At 38.0% G+C, this 20,490-nt stretch overlaps 1 protein-coding gene across 10 annotated transcripts in view; it reads left to right on the top strand.

Annotated features, from left to right (window-relative positions):
• Tuft1 (tuftelin 1) overlaps nucleotides 1-20,490 on the top strand; it is a 47,480-nt gene that overhangs the window by 12,389 nt on the left and 14,601 nt on the right. For 6 of the 10 annotated variants that reach the window (XM_047565208.1, XM_047565247.1, XM_047565187.1 and 3 more), the window contains 5 exons: nucleotides 1,790-1,864; nucleotides 2,247-2,348; nucleotides 15,115-15,201; nucleotides 15,774-15,863; nucleotides 17,354-17,419. In XM_047565208.1, coding sequence (XP_047421164.1) covers nucleotides 1,790-1,864; nucleotides 2,247-2,348; nucleotides 15,115-15,201; nucleotides 15,774-15,863; nucleotides 17,354-17,419 — 420 coding nt within the window. The remainder of the gene's footprint in view (nucleotides 1-1,789; nucleotides 1,865-2,246; nucleotides 2,349-15,114; nucleotides 15,202-15,773; nucleotides 15,864-17,353; nucleotides 17,420-20,490) is intronic. The other 4 variants (XM_047565230.1, XM_047565224.1, XM_047565252.1 and 1 more) reach the window with 2 other exon arrangements.

Genomic DNA, 20,490 nt, shown 5'->3' with positions numbered 1-20,490 from the left:
TGTATCATGACATGAATTTCAGGTTTATTCTGTTTGAGGTTTGTTTGGCCTCTTGGATTTGAAGATTTATGTCTTTTGCCAGGTTTGGGAAGCAAAATTTTCTGTTACTGTTTCCTTAAATACTTTTTCAACTTATCCCTTTCTTTGTTCCATCTGGGTCTCTGATGACATGAATGAGTAATCTCAGGGACTCTACACAGCCTACTGGTCTGTGCTCTTCCAATTAGAATGCCTGGATTCATGAAACAAACCAGACTTGGTAATTTTCATTGGCTAATAGCTCCTTTGTTCTGACTGAAAGATGCCCTACCCCCTAGCGTTTTTCAACTGCCTCTAGGTATGAGGAGATTAAAGTGTTTGCTGGTATCCTGAGAAAAAAGAATTGGCAGTTACTCTGCCTATTTTGAAATTATTTCCTTTTTTCTTTTATATTGTTTCTTCACAGAGCATTCACTGTATACTCAGAAAATACTTTACTTTTCTCAAGGGTTGTGGCAGACAGCAGCTCTATAGGAGTTAACAGTAGAAGGGGCATTTCTTCATGGAACATAGGTACCTGAGAGATGCCATAGAAGGCCTTGTAGTGCTTAGGGAATTTGGGATGGAAGTATGCCTTTTCCATGGAATACAGGGTAGTGTCAGGGAAGATGGGGGCTTGAATATACCCCAGGTGAAAATGGGAACAAAGTGAAGGGATGATGGGAACAAAGATACTGAAGTTGGAAAGCACATTATATATTGGGCAGTGGGGAGCAATGAGGGACCACAGCTGGAGAGCTGACCCAGACTGGAGAGCTTTGTATGCATCTGACTGAGGATCTAGCTTTTAATTGGTAGGAATTAAGTGTTTTTATAAAACCAACTACTTTTCTGGGATTGGGAAGTTTTGGGTTCATTCCAAGAAGTGGGAAGAGGCTAACATTTGAGTGTTCCCTCTAGGACATTTTTCGTTAATCTTCAAAAACCCCCTCGTTTGGATGGTAGTATTCCATTTTACAGATAAGAAAAATAAAAGTTAACTATCTGACCACACTGAGACTTAAGTATCTGACCAAAGACCTAATTTCTTCTCCATTAAGTTGGAAGGTTATCTTCTATAAATATTTGAAAAGTTAAGAGGATTTTTTTAAACTTTCTAGGGTAAGATGATCCCTACTTTCCTTCTTGCCCTTTCCCCCCCCCTTCAGGTTTTTAAATTGTGCCCGCAAAGTTAATTGTTTACCCTTCTTTGACTTTTGAAATTAGACTGATCTCTAAATAATACCTATTATCTTGCCTGCTTTCATTTGGATAATTTCTTTGTGGCTCAGAGAAATGGGGTATAAATTCAGGTATTTTCTTATAGTTGGTTCAGGAAGCATTTCCTAATCTTGTAAAATACATCAGTAATTTCCTGGCTGATTGCCAAGGGCAGAAGTTGTGGATTGGAGATGGTCAGTTCAGGGATGACCTCCCCATGACAGCGGGAGGAGGGGAGGTGAGTAGTTCCTGCAGTGTGTTTCCTATAATGTGAGAACCACAGCTCCACTATAGCTGTTTGGAGCAGTGTGCTATATAGTGTCTGGTGTGGTAGAAAGAGGACTTTCAGATGCCTCAGAGACATGCCAACACCCAGGAGTGACTGATCTTAGGCAAACTAAGGCCATATCTCTGAGCCTCAGTTCTTGTCTGTGAATTAGTGATAGATCCTAAAGCTTACTCCACAGTGTTGGCTAATGTGCATCTGTACCAGTAGTACTTGTAGACTGCAAAGGTAAGGATTTATTGTTGCTGTCATTGTCATTATTAGGACAGCATGGACATTCTCAGACTGACTCTTCAGAGTGAACTGACGGGAAAGGAGCTAGAGCACATAGCCCAGAAGGTATTGAGGTTTCTGGTGGGTCAAGGCCTGTTTCCCTCAGGAAGTTCTCCTTCCTTGCTGCTGACCACTCACCCTGCCTGGAGCCACCTCTGCTGCTGTAAGCTTGGGAGCATCTCCTTTCAGACACATCCAGCTGCGCTCAGCATTGTGCCCTGCTTTGGTGGGTGGGAGATTCCCACTAAAGTAAAACTAACCTGCAATTTCTACTAATGGTCTCCATCCAGTGTTCTTGCTGTTATGTGGCTTCTTATGGACGTTCTGAAATGAATTTTTGGATGGGAAAAGCAAACTAATGCTTCAAGTCTTTAGAGGAGCAGTTCTCAGTATTGGTCAAGGGGCTTGTATAGTTTCTGAGCCACTTTTCTGTCTCTCTTTTTGGCAGGCGGGCAGGAAGACCTATGCCATGGTGTCTGGCCATTCAACTGGTCATTCTCTGGCCTCAGAACTGGTGGAGTCCAATGATGGACATGAAGAGATCATTAAGGTAAGCTTAACACACCTCCTTTTTCTCCTTATAGGCACATGCAAGGGAACAGCAGAATGTTGTGAAAGGGAGCTTGTCGTTTGACTGGAAGGAACTAGACCTGAGATGCTAGTTCTTGATCATCTCCTGGATGGATTTTTTTTTTTTCTTCAGTTGTTGATGGATTTTAATTTTATTTATTTATTTCTTTATGGTGCTAAGAATTGAACTCACTGCCTCACACATGCTAGGCAGGCACTCTACCACTGAGCCACAACCCCAGCCCCTCCTGGATAGATTTTAATTAACCAGGAAACCAGTCTGCCTATAATGACTTTGGTACAGCATGACCTGGGGCATGGGGATGAGGGGGATGATTTTTCTAGTTACCTATCCCCTTTGCCTATGTTTTGCTACTGGAGATTATGGAAGACAGGTGGGAGATGTGTTTATGGTACTTTTTTTTTTTTTTTTTTTTAATTAAAATCTTTTTTATTTTTACAGTCTGTATTTTGATTCATTGTACACAAATGGGATACAACTTTTCATCTCTATGGTTGTACACAATGTAGATTCACACCATTCATGTAATCATACATGTACATAGGGTAGTACTGTCTGTTTCATTCTGCCAACTTTCTGTCCTCCACCCGCTTCTACCCCATTTTCCTCTATGCCTTCAAAAGTTCCTTCATTCTTCTCTTCCCCCTCACCTCCCCCCTTGTTACATATTGTCATGTACTTATCAGAGAAAACATTTGGCCTTTGGTTTTTTGGGCTTGGCCTATTTCACTTAGCATGTTATTTTTCAACTTCATTCATTTACCAGCAAATGCCATAATTTTATTCTTCTTTATTGCTGAGTATTATTCCATTGTGTATATATACCACAGTTTCTTTATCCATTCATCAATTGAAGGACATCTAGGTTGGTTCCACAGTCTAGCTATTGTGAATTCAGCTGCTATGAACATTGATGTGGCTGCATCACTGTACTATGCTGATTTTAAGTCCTTTGGGTATAAACCGAGGAGTGGGATAGCTGGGTCAAATGGTGGGTCCATTCCAAGCTTTCTGAGGAATCTCTATACTGCTTTCCAGAGTGGCTGTACCAATTTGCAGCTCAACCAGCAATGTATGAGTGTGCCTTTTTCCCCACATCTATGACAACACTTATTATTGCTTGTGTTCTTGATAATAGCCATTCTAATTGGAGTTAGATGAAATCTTAGGGTGGTTTTAATGTGCATTTCATATATTTGTTGATCACCTGTATATCTTCTTCTGTGAAGTGTCTGCCCATTTTCTTAGCCCATTTATTGATTGGGTTCTTTGTATTTTGGGTGTAAAGTTTTTTAAGTTCTTTATAAACTTTGGAGATGAGTACTCTGTCTGAAGTATGTGAGGAAAAGATTTTCTCCCACTCTGTAGGCTCTCTTTTCACGTTATTGATTGTTTCCTGTGCTGAGAAAAAACGTTTTAGTTTGAATCTATCCCATTCATTGATTCTTGCTTTTATTTCTTACGCTATGGGGATCTTGTTAAGGAAGTCTGGTCCTAAGCCAACATGATGGAGATTCAGGCCTACTTTTTCTTCTATTTGGTGCAGGGTCTCAGGTCTAATTCCTAGATCCTTGATTCATTTTGAGTTGAGTTTTGTACAGGGTGAGAGATAGGGGTTTAATTTCATTTTACTGCATATGGGTTTCCAGTTTTCCCAGCACCATTTGTTGAAGAGGCTATCTTTTCTCCATTTTAAGTTTTTGGCACCTTTGTCTAGTATGAGATAACTGTACTTATGTGGGTATGTCTCCATGTCTTCTATCCTGTACCATTGGTCTACCTGTCTATTTTGGTGCCAATACCATGACATTTTTGTTACTTTTGCTCTATAGTAGCGTTTAAGGTCTGGTACTGTGATACCTCCTGCATCAATCTTCCTGCCCAGGATTGCTTTGGCTATTCTGGGTCTTTTGTTCTTCCAGATAAATTTCATGATTGTTTTTTCTGTTTCTATGAGAACTGTCATAGGGATTTTAATTGGAATTGTGTTAAATCTGTATAGCACCTTTGGAAGTATGGCCATTTTGATGATATTAATTCTGCCTATCCAAGAACATGGGAGATCTTTCCATCTTCTAAGGTTTTCTTCAATTTCTTTCTTTAATGTTTTGTAGTTTTCATTGTAGAGATCGTTCACCTCTTTGGTTAGATTGATTCCCGAGGTGTTTTTTTTTTTTTTGAGGTTATTGCGAATGGAGTTGTTTTCCTCATTTCCCTTTCAGATGTTTCATCCTTATGTATAAAAATGCTTTAGATTTATGCATGTTTATTTTATATCCTGCTATTTTGCTGAATTCATTGATGAGGTCTAGAAGTTTTCTGGAGGAGTTTTTTGGATCCTCTAAATATAGAATCATGTCATCAGCAAATAGTGACAGCTTAAGTTTCTCTTTTCCTATTCGTATCCCTTTAATTTCTTTAGTCTGCCTAATTGCTCTGGCTAGAGTTTCAAGGACAATGTTGAATAGAAGTGGTGAAAGAGGACATCCCTGTCTTGTTCCCTTTTTTAAAGGGAATGGTTTCAGTTTTTCTCCATTAAGAATGATGTTGGCCATGGGCTTAGCATAAATAGCCTTTACAATGTTGAGGTATGTTCCTACTATTCCTATTTTTTCTAGTGTTTTGAGCATGAAGGGGTGTTGTATTTTGTTGAATACTTTCTCTGTGTCAATTGAAATAATCATGATTTTTAACGTTAAGCCTATTGATGAGATGAATTACATTTATTGATTTCCGGATGTTGAACCAGCCTTGCTTTCTTGGGATGAACCCCACTATATCGTGGTGCACTATCTTCTTAATATGTTTTTTTTTAAATTTATTTTTATTGTAAACAAATGGGATACATGTTGTTTCTATTTGTACATGGAGTAACAGCATACCATTTGCGTAATTATACATTTACATAGGGTAATGATGTTTGATTCATTCTGTTATTTTTTCCTTCCCCCCCACCCCTCCCACCCCTCTTTTCCCTCTATACAGTCCCTCCTCCCTCCATTCTTGCCCCCCTCCCATCCTCATTATGTGTCATCATCTGCTTATCAGTGAGATCATTCACCCTTTGCATTTTTGAGATTGGCTTATCTCACTTAGCATGATATTCTCCAATTTCATCCATTTGCCTTCAAATGCTATAATTTTATTATTCTTTATAGCTGAGTAATATTCCATTATATATATATATATATATATATATATATATATATATCACAGTTTCTTTATCCATTCATCAATTGAAGGACATCTAGGTTGGTTCCACAGTCTGGCAATTGTGAATTAAGCAGCTATGAACATTGATGTGGCTGTATCTCTGTAGTATGCTGATTTTAAGTCCTTTGGGTATAGGCTGAGGAGTGGGATAGCTGGGTCAAATGGTGGGTCCATTCCAAGTTTTCTAAGGAATCTCCACACTGCTTTCCAGAGTGGCTGCACTAATTTGCAGCCCTACCAGCAATGTATGAGTGTACCTTTTTCCCCACATCCTCTCCAACACCTGTTGTTGCTTGTATTCTTGATAATCACCATTCTAATTGGGGTGAGATGGAATCTTAGTGTAGTTTTGATTTGCATTTCTCTTATTACTAAAGATGGTGAACATTTTTTCATATGGTTGTTGATTGCTTGTACATCTTCTGTGAAGCGTCTGTTCATATCCTTAGCCCATTTGTTGATTGGGTTATTTGTATTCTTCGTGTAGATTTTTTTGAGTTCTTTATATATTCTGGAAATTAGTGGTCTATCTGAAGTATGAATGCCAAAGATATTTTCCCACTCTGTAGGTTCTCTCTTCACATTGCTGATAGTTTCCTTTGCTGAGAGAAAGCTATTTAGTTTGACTCTATCCCAGTTATTGATTCTTGTTTTTATTTCTTGTGCTATGGGAGTCCTGTTAAGGAAGTCTGATCCTAAGCCAACAAGTTGAAGATTTGGACCTACTTTTTCTTCTATAAGATGAAGGGTCTCTGGTCTGATTTCAAGGTCCTTGATCATTGTGAATTGAGTTTTGTGCGGGGTGAGAGATAGGGGTTTAGTTTCATTCTGTTGCATATGGATTTCCAGTTTTCCCAGCACCATTTGTTGAAGAGGGTATCTTTTCTCCATTGCATATTTTTGGCACCTTTGTCTAGTACGAGAAAATTGTATTTACTTGGGTTTGTGTCCGTGTCCTCTGTTCTGTACCATTGATCTACCTGTTTTGGTGCCAATACCATGCCGTTTTTGTTACTATTGCTTTGTAGTATAGTTGAAGTTCTGGTATTGTGATACCCCCTGTTTCATTCTTCCTGCTAAGGATTGCTTTAGCTATTCTGGGTTTCTTATTCTTTCAGATGAATTTCATGATTGCTTGCTCTATTTCTGTAAGGTATGTCATTGGGATTTTAATTGGAATTGCATTGAATCTGTATAGCACTTTTGGTAGTATGGCCATTTTGACAATATTAATTCTGTCTATCCAAGAACATGGGAGATCTTTCCATCTTCTAAGGTCTTCCTCAATTTCTTTCTTCAATGTTTTATAGTTTTCATTGTAGAGATCTTTTACCTCTTTGGTTAGATTGATTCCCAAGTATTTTATTTTTTTTGAGGCTATTGCAAATGGAGTTGTTTTCCTCATTTCCCTTTCAACTATTTCGTCGCTTGCATATAAAAATGCTTTAGATTTATTTGTGTTGATTTTATAGCCTGGTATTTTGCTGAATTCATTGATGAGGTCTAGAAGTTTTCTGGAGGAAGTTTTTGGATCCTCTAAATATAGAATCATGTCATCAGCAAATATGCATTGTTTCTTAATAAAAATAAAATCTTGCTCTGCAACTTCCTTTCAGTTTCCCAGGATTCTGTTAAGGATTTTTGTGTCTATTTTTATCAGAGATATTGGTCTAAAATCTTCTTTTCTCGATGTGTCTTTTTCTGGTTTGGGTATCAGGGTGATACTAGCTTCATAGAATGAGTTTGGAAGGGTTCCCTCCTTTTCTATTTCCTGGAATATTTTGAGAAGTATTGGAATGAGTCCTTCTTTGAAGGTCTTGTAGAACTCGACTGAGAATCTGTCTAGTCCTGGGCTTTTCTTGGTTGATAGACTTTTGATGACTTCTTCGATTTCATTGCTTGAAACTGATCTGTTTAAATTTTGTATGTCCTCCTGGTTCGGTTTGGGAGGAGCATATGTCTCTAGAAATTTTTTGGTGTCTTCGGTATTTTCTATTTTGTTGGAATATAGATTTTCAAAGTAGCTTTCCATTATGTTCTGTATCTCAGTGGTGTCTGTCGTGATATTTCCTTTTTCATCATGAATTTTAGTAATTTGAGTTTTCTCTCTCCTTCTCTTAGTGTGGCTAAGGGTTTGTCTATTTTGTTTACTTTTTCAAAGAACGAACTTTTCCTTTTGTCAATTTTTTGAATTGTTTTTTTTTGTTTCAATTTCATTGATTTCAGCTCTGAGTTTAATTATTTCCTGTCTTTTACTACTTTTGGTGTTGTTCTGTTCTTTTTCTAAGGCTTTGAGCTGTAATGTTAGGTCATTTAGTTGTTGACTTTTCATTCTTTTCTTGAATGCGTTCTATGCAATGAATTTTCGTCTTAGTACCACTTTCATAGTGTCCCAGAGATTTTGATATGTTGTATTGTTGTTCTCATTTACCTTTAAGAATTTTTTTTATCTCCTCCTAATGTTTTCTGTTATCCATGCTTCATTCAATAGCATATTATTTAGTCTCCAGGTGTTCGAGTAATTTCTGTTCTTTATTTTGTCATTGATTTCTACTCTCATTCCATTATGATCTGATAGAACACAAGGTAGTATCTCTATTTTTTTGCATTTACTAAGGGCTGATTTGTGGCATAACATATGGTCTATTTTCAAGAAGGCTCCACGTGCTGCTGAGAAGAAAGTGTATTCACTTGTTGATGGATGGAATGTTCTATATATGTCTGTTAAGTCTAAATTGTTGATTGTGTTATTGAGTTCTATGGTCTCTTTGTTTAGTTTTTGTTTGGAAGATCTATCCAGTGTTGACAGAGGTGTGTTAAAGTTACCCGGAATTATTGTGTTGTGGTCTATTTGATTCCTGGAATTGAGAAGGATTTGTTTGATGTACATGGATGCACCGTTGTTTGGGACATAAATATTTATGATCATTATGTCTTCCTGATTTATGGTTCCCTTAAGCAGTATGAAATGTCCTTCTTTATCCCTTCTGACTAACTTTGGCTTGAAGTCTACTTTATCTGAAATAAGGATGGAAACACCTACTGAGTCCATGTGCGTGGTAGGTTTTTCCCCATCCTTTCACCTTTAGTCTGTGGATGTCTTTTTCTATGAGATGAGTCTTTTGCAGGCATCATGTTGTTGGGTCTTTCTTTTTAATCCAATCTGCCAGTCTGTGTCTTTTGATTGATGAATTTAGGCCATTAACGTTCAGTGTTATTATTGAGATATGATTTGTATTCCCAGTTATTTGGGCTTATTTTTGGTTTTTAACTTGAGTTGATTTCTCCTTCGATTGGTTTTTCCTTTAAAATAGTTCCTCCCTTTGCTGACCTACATTGTTATTTTTCATTTCCTCCTCATGGAATATTTTGCTGAGAATATTCTGCATCACCGTCTTTCTATTTGTAAATTCTTTTAACTTTTACTTATCATGGAAGGATTTTATTTCATCTTCAAATCTGAACGTTAGTTTTGCTGGGTATAGGATTCTTGGTTAGCAACCATGTTCTTTCAGAGTTTGAAATATGTTGTTCCAGGCCCTTCTAGCTTTTAGAGTCTGGGCTAAGAAATCTGCTGATATCTGTATGGATTTCCTCCTATATGTAATCTGATACTTTTCTCTTGCAGCCTTCAAAATCCTATCTTTATTTTGTATGTTAGGCATTTTCATTATTATGCACCTTGGTGTGGATCTGTTGTGATTTTGTGCATTTGGTGTTCTGTAAGCCTCTTGTATTTGATTTTCCATTTCATTCTTCAGGTTTGGGAAATATTCTGATATTATTTAATTGAATAGGTTGTTCATTCCTTTTTTTTTTTTTTTTTTTTTTTTTTTTTTTGTATCTCTGTGCCTTCCTCAATTCCAATAATTCTTAAATTTGGTCTTTTCATGATATCCCATATTTCTTGGAGGTTCTGTTCATGATTTCTTACCATCTTCTCTCTTTGGGCAACTTTATTTTCAAGATTAAATATTTTGTCTTCATAATCTGAGGTTCTTTCTTTCAAGTGGTCTAGTCTTTTGGTGATGCTTTCCATTGAGTTTTTTATTTGGTTTATTGTTTCCTTCATTTCAAGGATTTTTGTTTATTTTATTTTATTTTTTTTGAGAATCTCTATCTCTTGGTTGAAATGATCTTTTGCTTCCTGCAGTTGCTCTTTCAACTGCTTATTCGTGTGATCATTAATTGCCTGCTTTTGCTCTCTTATCTCATCCTTTGCTTCACGAGTCATTTTAATTATGTGTAATCTGAACTCCTTTTCTGACATTTCTTCTACCATACTGTCACTGGATTCTATTAACATAGAATCTAGATTTGTTTGGATCTTTTTCTTCCCTTGTTTTTTCATGTTGTTCATATATCTTCCCCTCTAGCAGTACAGATCTGGGGTATTGCAGTTTCCCCCCTATAGACTTATAGTAACCCTATAGGTTTCCAATATCTTTTCTGACAATAGCTTCCCGTCTCCAGCAGGCATCTCAGGATGAGATTTGTCCCACCTAAAGATGGGAGATACGACTTCCAGGATTATCTAAGATGACTGCTCTTCCTTCCAAATGTGTTGGCAAATGGGGAGCTGCAGCACAGGTTGTGGGCATGATCCACTGGAGGTCCTGGAGGTGGGGTATGGTTGGTCTGGTTGCAGGATCTTGGAGGCAGTCAGTTGGTAAGGGGTCCTGGTGGTAGGTGCAGTCATCGGTCTGGGGGTCCTGGCGGCGGGGAGCAATCAGTCGATCTGAGGACCCTGTAGGTAAGGAATGGTTGGTTGGGCTGAGGGGTCCTGGAGATGGGGCTCAGTCAGTCTGGCCAGGGGTCCTATAGGTCCTGGTTGTTGTCCCAAAAGGGTGGCAGCCACGTGTAACCAAACCTGCAGGTACTGTGACAGTGAACTTCCAGGCAACAGCAGGCAGCTGGGGCTCCACTGGCAGCCTGTGGTCAGTCTGCTGGCTGCTGTTGGACAGTCAGCAGGTGAACCTCGCCTGTGGGTGATTGGTAGGTGAAAGGCAGGCAATGGACAGGCAAGAGGCAGGCAAATGGCGGATGGTAGGCTCCAGACAGTGAGCAATCTGCGCTCAAAAAGTAGTCGACATGCTGGCAGACTGCAGTTGATTGTAGTAGACAAATGGAGTAAACAGCAGGGGATCGCTAAGCAGCAAAAACTGCCTCACGAAGAAATAGATATCCTCTGCTTGAAACCCGAGTTATGGAACAACAAGGAACGCAGCCTCCCTCTAGTATGCCATCTTGGATCTCTATCTGGTACTTACTTTTAAAAATTAAAACAATTTGGCTGGACATGGTGGCACATGTCTATAATCTGAGCAACTCTGGGGGCTGAGGCAGGAGGATCACAAGTTCAAGGCCACCTTGACCAAGGTAGGGAGACCCTGTCTCAAAATAAAAATAGAATGGGGTGGGATGTACCTCAGTGATAGAGTGCCCCTGGGTTCAATATCTGTATCACACAAAATTAAATAAAATAAAACAATTTGCCTGGTGCAGTGGTGCACATCTGTAATCCCAGCTACTCAGAAGGCTGAGGTAGGAGGATCTTAAATTCAAGATTAGTCTCAGCAATTTAGTGAGAGCCTGCCTCAGTAAAAAATAAAAAGGACTAGGGATGTAGCTCAGTGGTAGGATGCTCCTGGGTTCAATTCTTAGTACCAGGAAAAAAAAAAAATTAAAACAATTTTTGTTATTTCTTTTTTTTTTTTTTTTTTCCTGTGGTGGGGATTGAACCCAGGGCCTTGTGCTTACAAGGCAAGCACTCTACCAACTGAGCTATATCCCCAGCTCTGTTATTTCTTTTTTAAAAATTTTTTTGCAATATAACTCACACCATACAATTGACCTACTATTTAGTGATTTTTAGTATGTTCGCAGAGTTAACCATCACTATTGTTAATTCCAGAACACTTTCAGTTATTTTTCCCAGCTCCTGGCAACCACTAGTCTACTTTCTGTCTCCCTCTCTCGATTCACCTATTCTGGCTATTTCATATAAAAGGAACCATACAATAGATTACCTTTTGTCTTTCACTTAGCATACTTTCAAGGTCATCTATGTTGTAGTTTATATTGGTACTTACTCATTTTGTGAAATAGTTACCATCAATTGGTAAATATTTGGGTTGTTTTCATTTTCTGACTTTTGTGAGTAATGCTGGTATAAATTCTCATGTACAAATTTTTGTGTGAACTTATGTTTTCAAGTCTCTGGGTATGTCCCAAGGAGTGAAATTGCTAGGTCATGTGGTAACTCTATATTTAATTTGTTGAGGGACTGCCAAACCTTTTTCCAAAGAAGTTGCCACATTTTACATTTCCTACTTTCTCTACATGCTGGGCAACACTTGTTATTATCTGTCTTTTAGATTATAGCCACCCTAGTGAGTGTGAAGTGGTATCTTATGGTTTTAATTTGCATTTTCATCATGACTAATGATGTTGAACATCTTCTTATATGTTTACTTCCCATTTATATTATCTTTTTTAGAGAAATATTTACTAAAATCCTTTACTCATTTAAAAGTAAAAGATTGTGGGGTTGTGGCTCAGCAGTAGAGCGCTCACCTAGCACATGTGAGGCACTGGGTTCAATCCTCAGTACCACGTATAAATATATAAAATAAAGATATTGTGTTCACCTACAACTAAAAAAAAAAATTTTTTTAAACCCAGTTGTCTTTTAATTGTTGAGTTCTGAGAATTCTTTGTCTATTCTGGATACTAGGCCCTTATCAGATATATGATTTGCAAATATTTTCTCCTATTTTGTGGATTCTTTTAATTTTCCTGACAATATCCTTTGACGCACAGAAGTTTTTAATTAAAAAAAAAAAATTGTTGTAGGTGGATAGCATGTCTTAATTTATTTATTTTTATGTGGTACTAAGGATCGAACCCAGAATCTCATATATGCCAGGCAAGTGCTCTGCCACTGAGCTACAGCCCTAGCCCCAGAAGTTTTTAACTTTGATGATGAAATTTTTATGAATAGATCTGCAATCCATTTTGGGTTAATTTTTGTGGACAGTATGAAGGAGGAGCCAAGCTTCATTTTTGGCAAGTAGGTATCCACTTTCCCAGCACCATTTATTGAAAAGATAATCTCCCTATTCCATTGAATTGTCTTGGCATTCTTGAAAAAGTCATTTGAGTGTATTATTAAGTATTATTATTGTTTCTGGATGTTCAGTTTTATTTCAGTGATCTACATGTCAATTCTTATGCCAATATCCCTGTCTTGATTTCTGTTTTTTTTTTTTTTTTGATTTCTGTAGTTTTATAGTAAATTTTGACATTGGAGAATGTGTGTGAGTCCTCCAGCCTTGTTCCTTTTCAAGATTGTTTTAGCTATTCAGGGTTACTTGTGTTTCTATATGAATTTGAGGATCAGCTTATTAGTTTCTGGAAAGAAGCCAGCCTTAATTTTAATAGGAATTATGCTCATCTGTTGGTCAATTTGGAGAGTATTGCTGTTTTAACAATATTGAGTTTTACAATCCATGAAAATGGGATGTTCTTTACTTTTTTTTTTTTTTTTTTAGGTCTTTGATTTCTTTCAACGTTTTATAGTTTTCAGAAAACAAGTCTTGAACTTCTTTCGTTAAATTTATTTGTAAGGCTTTTTTCCCCCTTTTTAATACTATTATAAATGGAAATATTTCTTAATTGTTGATTATTAGTATATAGAAATACAACTAATTTTTATATGTTGATCTAGTATCCTTCAACCTTGCTGAACTTACTTAGGATTTTCTATATAGGTTATGTCATCTACAAATGGAGATAATTTTACTTCTTTTTTCCTTTCCTATCCCAGCATCTTTAATTACTTTCTTTTCTCAAAGTCATTGCATGCCCCTTGAGGAAAGCAAAACTACTTCATAATCCAATCAGTGTAACCACTGTGAACATGTATCTTATTGTGTGTCCTCCCAAACATTTTCTCCTATATGTGTTTTTTTCAAGCCAGTGAAATTGTATTATTACACTGTTCTATCCTCTCCCCTGCCCATATTTTAATGATATAATATCATCTGTGTCTAAAATGTAAATATCTGACATTTTAATGACTGCATAATATTCTGTTAAAGACTGACCATAGGGGCTGGGGACGTAGCTCAGTTAATAGAGTGCCAAGCACAAGGCCCTGGGTTCCATAATTAATCATCTATTGTTGGGCATTTTGTCTGTTTCCATTCTTTTATAACCATGCATAATATTTGTGGAATTTTGCCACATGTCGTGTGTGGGTGAGGAAAAGGGTTCCTGTCAGAGGGATGGGCTGGCTGTGAAATAATAGCTAAAAAATTTATTAATCATCAAGAAAAACAGGAGACAGAATTATCTTTAGAATGGGGGTGTGACAGGTTGAGCCATTCATAAGGGTCTAGCTCTAACAAAATGGGGGAGCCCATGTTTTCTTTATTTTTTAGGGATACAGATCAAAGGGGACCTGGTAGGAGCTTCTTTGGTGAGAAACAGAATGGGGTGGCTTTAAGCAAGCCATTTTGCTCTAGCAGGTCACTGGCACATCCAGGGCCTGCAGACTCCAGCAGTGAACCAGTTTGCAGGGAAACCACATACTCCAGGTAATCTGGAGCAATATTTCATAATTGTCAGTTCCTGAAAGCCAGATTTCTGTGTCTAATGGCTCAACCAAGACAGGTTTTATTTGCTGGCCATGAATGGCGCCCCATAGTAGATCATGTTACTAAATCGTGTATGTATTTTATAATGCAAGTAATACAGAAATACTGTCTCAATTTTTAAAGATTCAAGCATAGTATGCAGAGCAAAGTATTCAAATCCCCTTTTGTGCCCCTCTTTCACAGAAGGAGCCACAGTGAATGGTTGGCTATGCATTCTTCCAGTTCCTTTTCTATAAATATATTTATATTAAACCCATATACTTATATGCTGTTTAACATAATTTTTTTGCATTAGGATAAATTCTCAGAAGTAGTTTTAACTACAGTATTTTCAACTCTTCTATTTTGAATCACCAAATTGCTACCCAGTAAATTGGTGGTAAAAATTATCTTTCTACCAATATATCAGGATGTGTTCTTATATGGAATTGATTTATTTTATTTATTTATTGTTTTATATATATTTTTTAGTTGTCAATGGATATTTTATTTTATTTATTTATATGTGGTGCTGAGTATTGAACCCAGGGCCCCACACATGCCAAGCAAGTGCTCTACCACTGAGCCACAACTCCAGCCCCTGGAATTAATTTAACTTGAGGTTTCTTTTTTTTTTTTTTTTTTTTTTTTGTATTAGGAATTGAACCCAGGGGTGCTTAACCACTGAGCCATTTCCATAACCCTTTTAGTTTTCATTTTGAGACAGGGCCTAGCTAAATTGCTGAGATTGGCTTTGAACTTGTGATCCTCTTGCCTCAACTTCCTGAGTCCCTGGGATTACAGGCATGTGCCACTGCACCCAGCTTAATTTGAGGTTTCTTAACTAAATAGCATTGTCTTTCTTACTTCAGGTGTACTTGAAGGGAAGGTCTGGAGATAAGATGATCCATGAGAAGAATATTAACCAGCTGAAAAGTGAGGTCCAGTATATCCAGGAGGTGGGTACCCTTTCCTTCTGAGGAAGTACCTTTGCCATTTCGATAAACCTTACATTTGGAGGGGCTTCTCTTTTGTATGGGGACTGTTTTTTCCCCCTTCTGCTCACTTTATATCACTGAAGTACCATCACACTCTCATGTGTCCCATATCACTTTTGACCCTTTGGATCCAATTCATTAATCAACAAATACTTATTAAGTACCATGTGCCTAGCAATCTCCCCCTGCTGCTCTAATATTCTCAGCCACCTTCCCCAACATTTCCCAACGCATCCCTGACTTGTTTCTCCTTGGCGTTTACCACCATAAATCATACTATACATTTTACTGATTTGTCTTTTGTATTATGTATCTTCCCAACTAGAATGTTAGCTTACCAAGGCAAGGGTTTCCTTTATTTGGTTGCTTGTGAAGGAAGGACTGGGCTGTCACCCATTTGATGAAGGCTCTTCTGTCACATAGCCAGTACTTAGAACCATGCCAGACTCATAGTAGTATAGCCTGGGGATGGGACATAAAGTTTGATTTCTTTCCCTACCCTGAAGCTCAAATTTCTTGCCCTCCCCTCCCAGGCCAGAAACTGCCTGCAGAAGCTCCGGGAGGATATAAGTAGCAAGCTTGACAGGGATCAAGGAGACTCTCTCCATCGACAGGAGATACAGGTAATAGGAAATGGTGTCAAATCTAGCACCACAGCAAATAAGGGAGAAGATGTAGAGGATGCTGAAGCTTACAGTCTAGTTAGGGATCCCAGCAGGTAGGCACTTGCATTTACACTTATCAGCCTACATACTACTCCTTAAATACTACATAAAATTGAATATATGTAAATTAAATTATCATGTTTTTGGCAAAAACTCTTATCAACATATTCTATAATCAATCGTCTAGTAATACAGAAAATTATAAAGCAATCACCCAAAAGTCCAGACTTCTCATAAGTTTATTTTGCTGAATTTGAGTGATACTTATCTGTGTAAACTGAGATCTTGGTCTTAACCTGTGGTTTATCTGTGTATAAAGCTCTCTCTCTTCTGGGATGGGAAACTCCTTGAGGTTAGAGGTTCACCACCCTGTCCCTTTATCCTTATGCTGGCCCCAGGTGTGAGATTAAAAAAAGACATCAGTAAATATTAGACCAAAAAGATTAGAAAAGCCTGTCTTGGGATGGATATCTGGAATCCTACTTTTCAACTTTTCCAAAATTCTGGAATGCAATGTCTTCAGAAGAGGAGAGCTATCTCTTCTTGACTTTACTCTCATCCTCCTTAAGATTCTGAGTTGTGTCTCAGAATTTGCATTTTGGTGTGGGCAGGATGGTCGTTCTTCAACTGCCTCTGCCCCATCCCTTTGAAAGAACAGTAGCCTAGTCACTGGTGCTAGGAATGTTCCTCTTTGTCTTGGGCATGTACTAGCTTTATGTAATGGACGTTCCCTAGTTTATTTTGATTTGACTGAAAGTAGGACTTTCAGTACCTATGTCACATCTGCCTGGTAGGAGGTGACAACCTTGTGTAGTTAGACACTGACTCCAAAGCCCAGGCTTCTTGTCTGTACAAACCAGAAGTCATATGATGAATGATCAAGCTTTGGTTTAGAAAGAATTATAGCAAAAGCTACTTCCCCTTTTGATTTATGCTTTGTCAAACCTCATCAGTGTCCCTGTAGGTTAGGGAAACGCTTTGTCTGTGGCAAGCAGCTGCTTGTATTCCTAGGAGGAATCGGCCTCACATATTTTCCAATCGTCTGAAAGGTTTTAGCCTGAAGTTTCTTTCTCTCTCTCCCCACAAGGTGAGTGTATTCCCTCTCAAGGCCATGTTTCCACCCTATCTCTGGTTTCTGTTTTCCCGTGGAACACTGGAAGTCTTTTTCTTTATTTCATTTCCTCCCTTCTTTCCTTTACTCTCATCCTTCTCTGCTTTCCTTTCTTTCTTTCTATTCCTTCTTCTCTCCCTCCCTCTTTTCCTTTTCTTTTTCTCTTCTTGTCTCCTCCTTTTCTTTTCTGCTTCTCTCCCTCTTTCCTTTTCACTTCCTTCCCTCCTTCCTCTTCCTTCTAAGATTTGAGGAATATAATGTTTCAAAGTTGGTTGGTTGATTGGTTGTTTGGTTGCTTTAATTATGTTAACTAACAATTTTATTTTTCTTCAACCAGATGGTGCTAGAAAAGCCAAATGGCTATAGTCAGGGTCCCACAAACCTGTACAGCAGCCCACCGGAGGTAAGTAGCAGAGGGGACTCACTATGTGACTGCTGTTCTGAGTCCTTTCTTTTTTGCTTTCTCTATCTGTCTGTCTCTGTCTTTCTCTCTAAATACAAGAGTAATATTTGGTGTAAAATTTCAAATAGAGGACCAGTCACAGTGGCACAAGCCTGTAATCCCAGTGACTTGGAAGGCTGAGGCAGGAGGATTGCAAGTTTCAGGCCAGCCAGCCTCCGCAACTTTAGTAAGACCCTGTCTCAAAATTTAAAAACATTTAAAAAAGGACTGGGAATGTACCTCAGTGGTTAAAGCACCCCTGGATTCAATTCTAAGTTAAAAAAAAAAAAAAACCAAATAGAGAAAAAAATGTGGGAATTCCCCTTCCCTAAACCTACTGCTTGGAAATTTTCACTTGACAGATTGAAGTGGGTGAATCCTTCTAGCATAGTGCATCTTATCCTTGGCTGCCCATTGGAATGACCTTGGGAGCCTTAAGTGAGATGTTGTTACATAGTTGTTCTGAGATGTGGCTTGGGCATCAAGACTTTTAAAGGCTCTTCAGGTGATTCTAAACTCAGTATTCTGGAGTATTTTTCTATGCATAGACACTCATATTTAAATAGTATATGTATATTAAGCACATCATATATATGTAAATATATATGTGTTGTATATACATACTTTTCACAGATGCAGTCATGGTAAATACATTATTCCTTGCTTTTCATTTTGTTCAAATGAGGAGTATATTGCAAGCTTTTTTCCATGTTAGTTACGTATAGATCTACCTCATTCTTTTGAATAATTGCATTGTGTTTCTTTCTATGGCCATACTTTTTTTTTTGGCGGGGGTACCAGGGATTGAACTCAGGGGCACTTGACTACTGAGCCACATTCAATGTTGGACTCGAAATGTGGCTATAAAATGTTTTCAGTTTATATTATGGACTAGTGTTATTTCTTTTTTCTGTTTTTTTTTTTTTTTTTTTTTTTTTTCTTTTTTTTTAACCCAATATGTTTTTAAGATTTTACTTTACTATATTAAAATGTAGTTTGTCATTTTTTCCTTCTACATGTAAAAAGTGTTTTTCGTTTTTGTTTTTGGCACTGGAGATTCAACCTGGGGCACTTAAACACTAAGCAGCAACCCAGCCCATTTTATTTTATTTTTTTTGGTTGAGACAAGGTCTTGCTAAGTGACTGAGGCTGATCTCAAATTCAGGATCCTCCTGCCTCAGTCTCCAAGTTGCTGGGATTACACACATGTGCCACTGTGCCTGGCTCTCTCTCCTATGTGTAAATAAAGTTTTATAACTCAGGTTTTTTTTCCCCCCTTCATATTATATCATATGATAAAACAGTATTTTCTTAAAAATTTTCCATAACATTAGTCTTATGAGGACACTGTTTGAAACAAATACATCATGGATATGTTCTAGAAGACTTTTAAAGAATTTTTACCTGCCTAGCTGCTAAGGTAAGGATATAGGGAATTGACAAGATAACTTATCGATGTCTAGATTTTAAATGTTGTGATTCTAGTTACTTGTTTTAGATCTGAAGTTTGGATTTTTCTTTTCTCTGAATCACTATATTTGGCCAATATATTATTATTATTATTATTATTATTTTAAAATATTTTGTTTTAGTTGTAGATGAACACAATACCTTTATTTTATTTTTATGTGGTGCTGAGGATCGAACCCAGGGCCTCACGCATGCTAGGCAAGTGCTCTACCACTGAGCCACAACCCCAGCCCTGGCCAGTATATATTATTGGCAAAAGATTGTAACAGGGCAGGGGTGGTTGCTCAGTGATAGAGTGCTCACCTAGCACATGTGAGGCACTGGATTCAATTCTCACAAAAATAAATAAATAAATAAAATAAAGGTATTGTGTTCATCTACAACTAAAAAAAAAAGAAAGAAAGAAAGATTATAACAGCACCTGATAATGTCTTTTCAACTTCTTTCTTCTCACAAGCTCAAAGCGTTACCGAATATTAACTTGCTTACTTTTGATCAATCTGTAAGGCCGGGTATGCTAAGGAGTCTTCTCCATGTTTCACAGATAAAGAAATGGAGGCAACCAGGCAAGGTGGCACACATGCTTATAATCCCAGCTACTAGGGAGGCTGAGGTAGGAAGGTAGCAAGTTTGAGGTCAGCCTGGGAAATTTAGTGAGCTCAAAAAATAAAAAGGACTGAGGATGTAGCTTAGTGTTAAAGTGCTCCTGGGTGCGATCCTTAGTACCAGGAGAGAAATAAAAACAATTTGCTAGCCATAATCATCCAACTATTTTAGGACACATTCAATAATTTATTTATTTTATTTTATTTTTTGGTATTAGAAATTGAACCTAGGGGTGCTTAACCACTGAGCAACACTCCCAGCCCCCTTTTAAGAAATATTTTATTTAGAGACAAGGTCTCATTGAATTTCTTAGGACCTTGTTAAGTTGCTGAGGCTGCCTTTGAACTCAAGATTCTCCAGCTTCCTGCCTCAGCCTCCTGAGTTGCTAGGATTATAGGTGTGTGCCACTGCACCCATTAGCAATTTTTTATATACAAATCAACTGAATAATCTCTTAACAGGTAGGAGTATGCTCTCTTTATGCATGGATCCTACTTCCCTCCATCACACTAGAGCTCCAAGAGCAGGGATGTGTTCTCCTTTGAACTAAACTTCCTCAAAGACAGGAACTATGCCACTCTCATCACAAAGGAAAGCAGCCCAAAGGCACATCTTTTGCTGTCCTTGGCACAGGTCAGCATATAAAAGGTCACCATGCAGGGATGGACAGATTTAGGGCAAAAGCACCCAAGGAACCCTGGAATCTGATTAGACACAGAAAAAGGTGTCTCATCAAAGTAACTGCTCAGTGTCTCTCCCAGACACACTCAAATGTAGGCTGGTAGTTAGGGCTGAGCTGACATGTAGGGTCTCGCCCCCATCTCTGCTGCAAAGGCACCAGACACTTCAGATACCAGTACTTTCACCCCAGAGTGTAGAGTTATGGGTTTGAAGGAAAGAAACAGCTTCACAGTCAGTCACTGCCTTATTACTAGCTCCTTTGGGCCTTTATTTCT

Source organism: Sciurus carolinensis, chromosome 1, assembly GCF_902686445.1.
Source record: "Sciurus carolinensis chromosome 1, mSciCar1.2, whole genome shotgun sequence".
NCBI lineage: Eukaryota > Metazoa > Chordata > Mammalia > Rodentia > Sciuridae > Sciurus > Sciurus carolinensis.
Note: the sequence above shows the minus strand (reverse complement) of the source record. Positions and strands in the feature narration are given on the sequence as shown.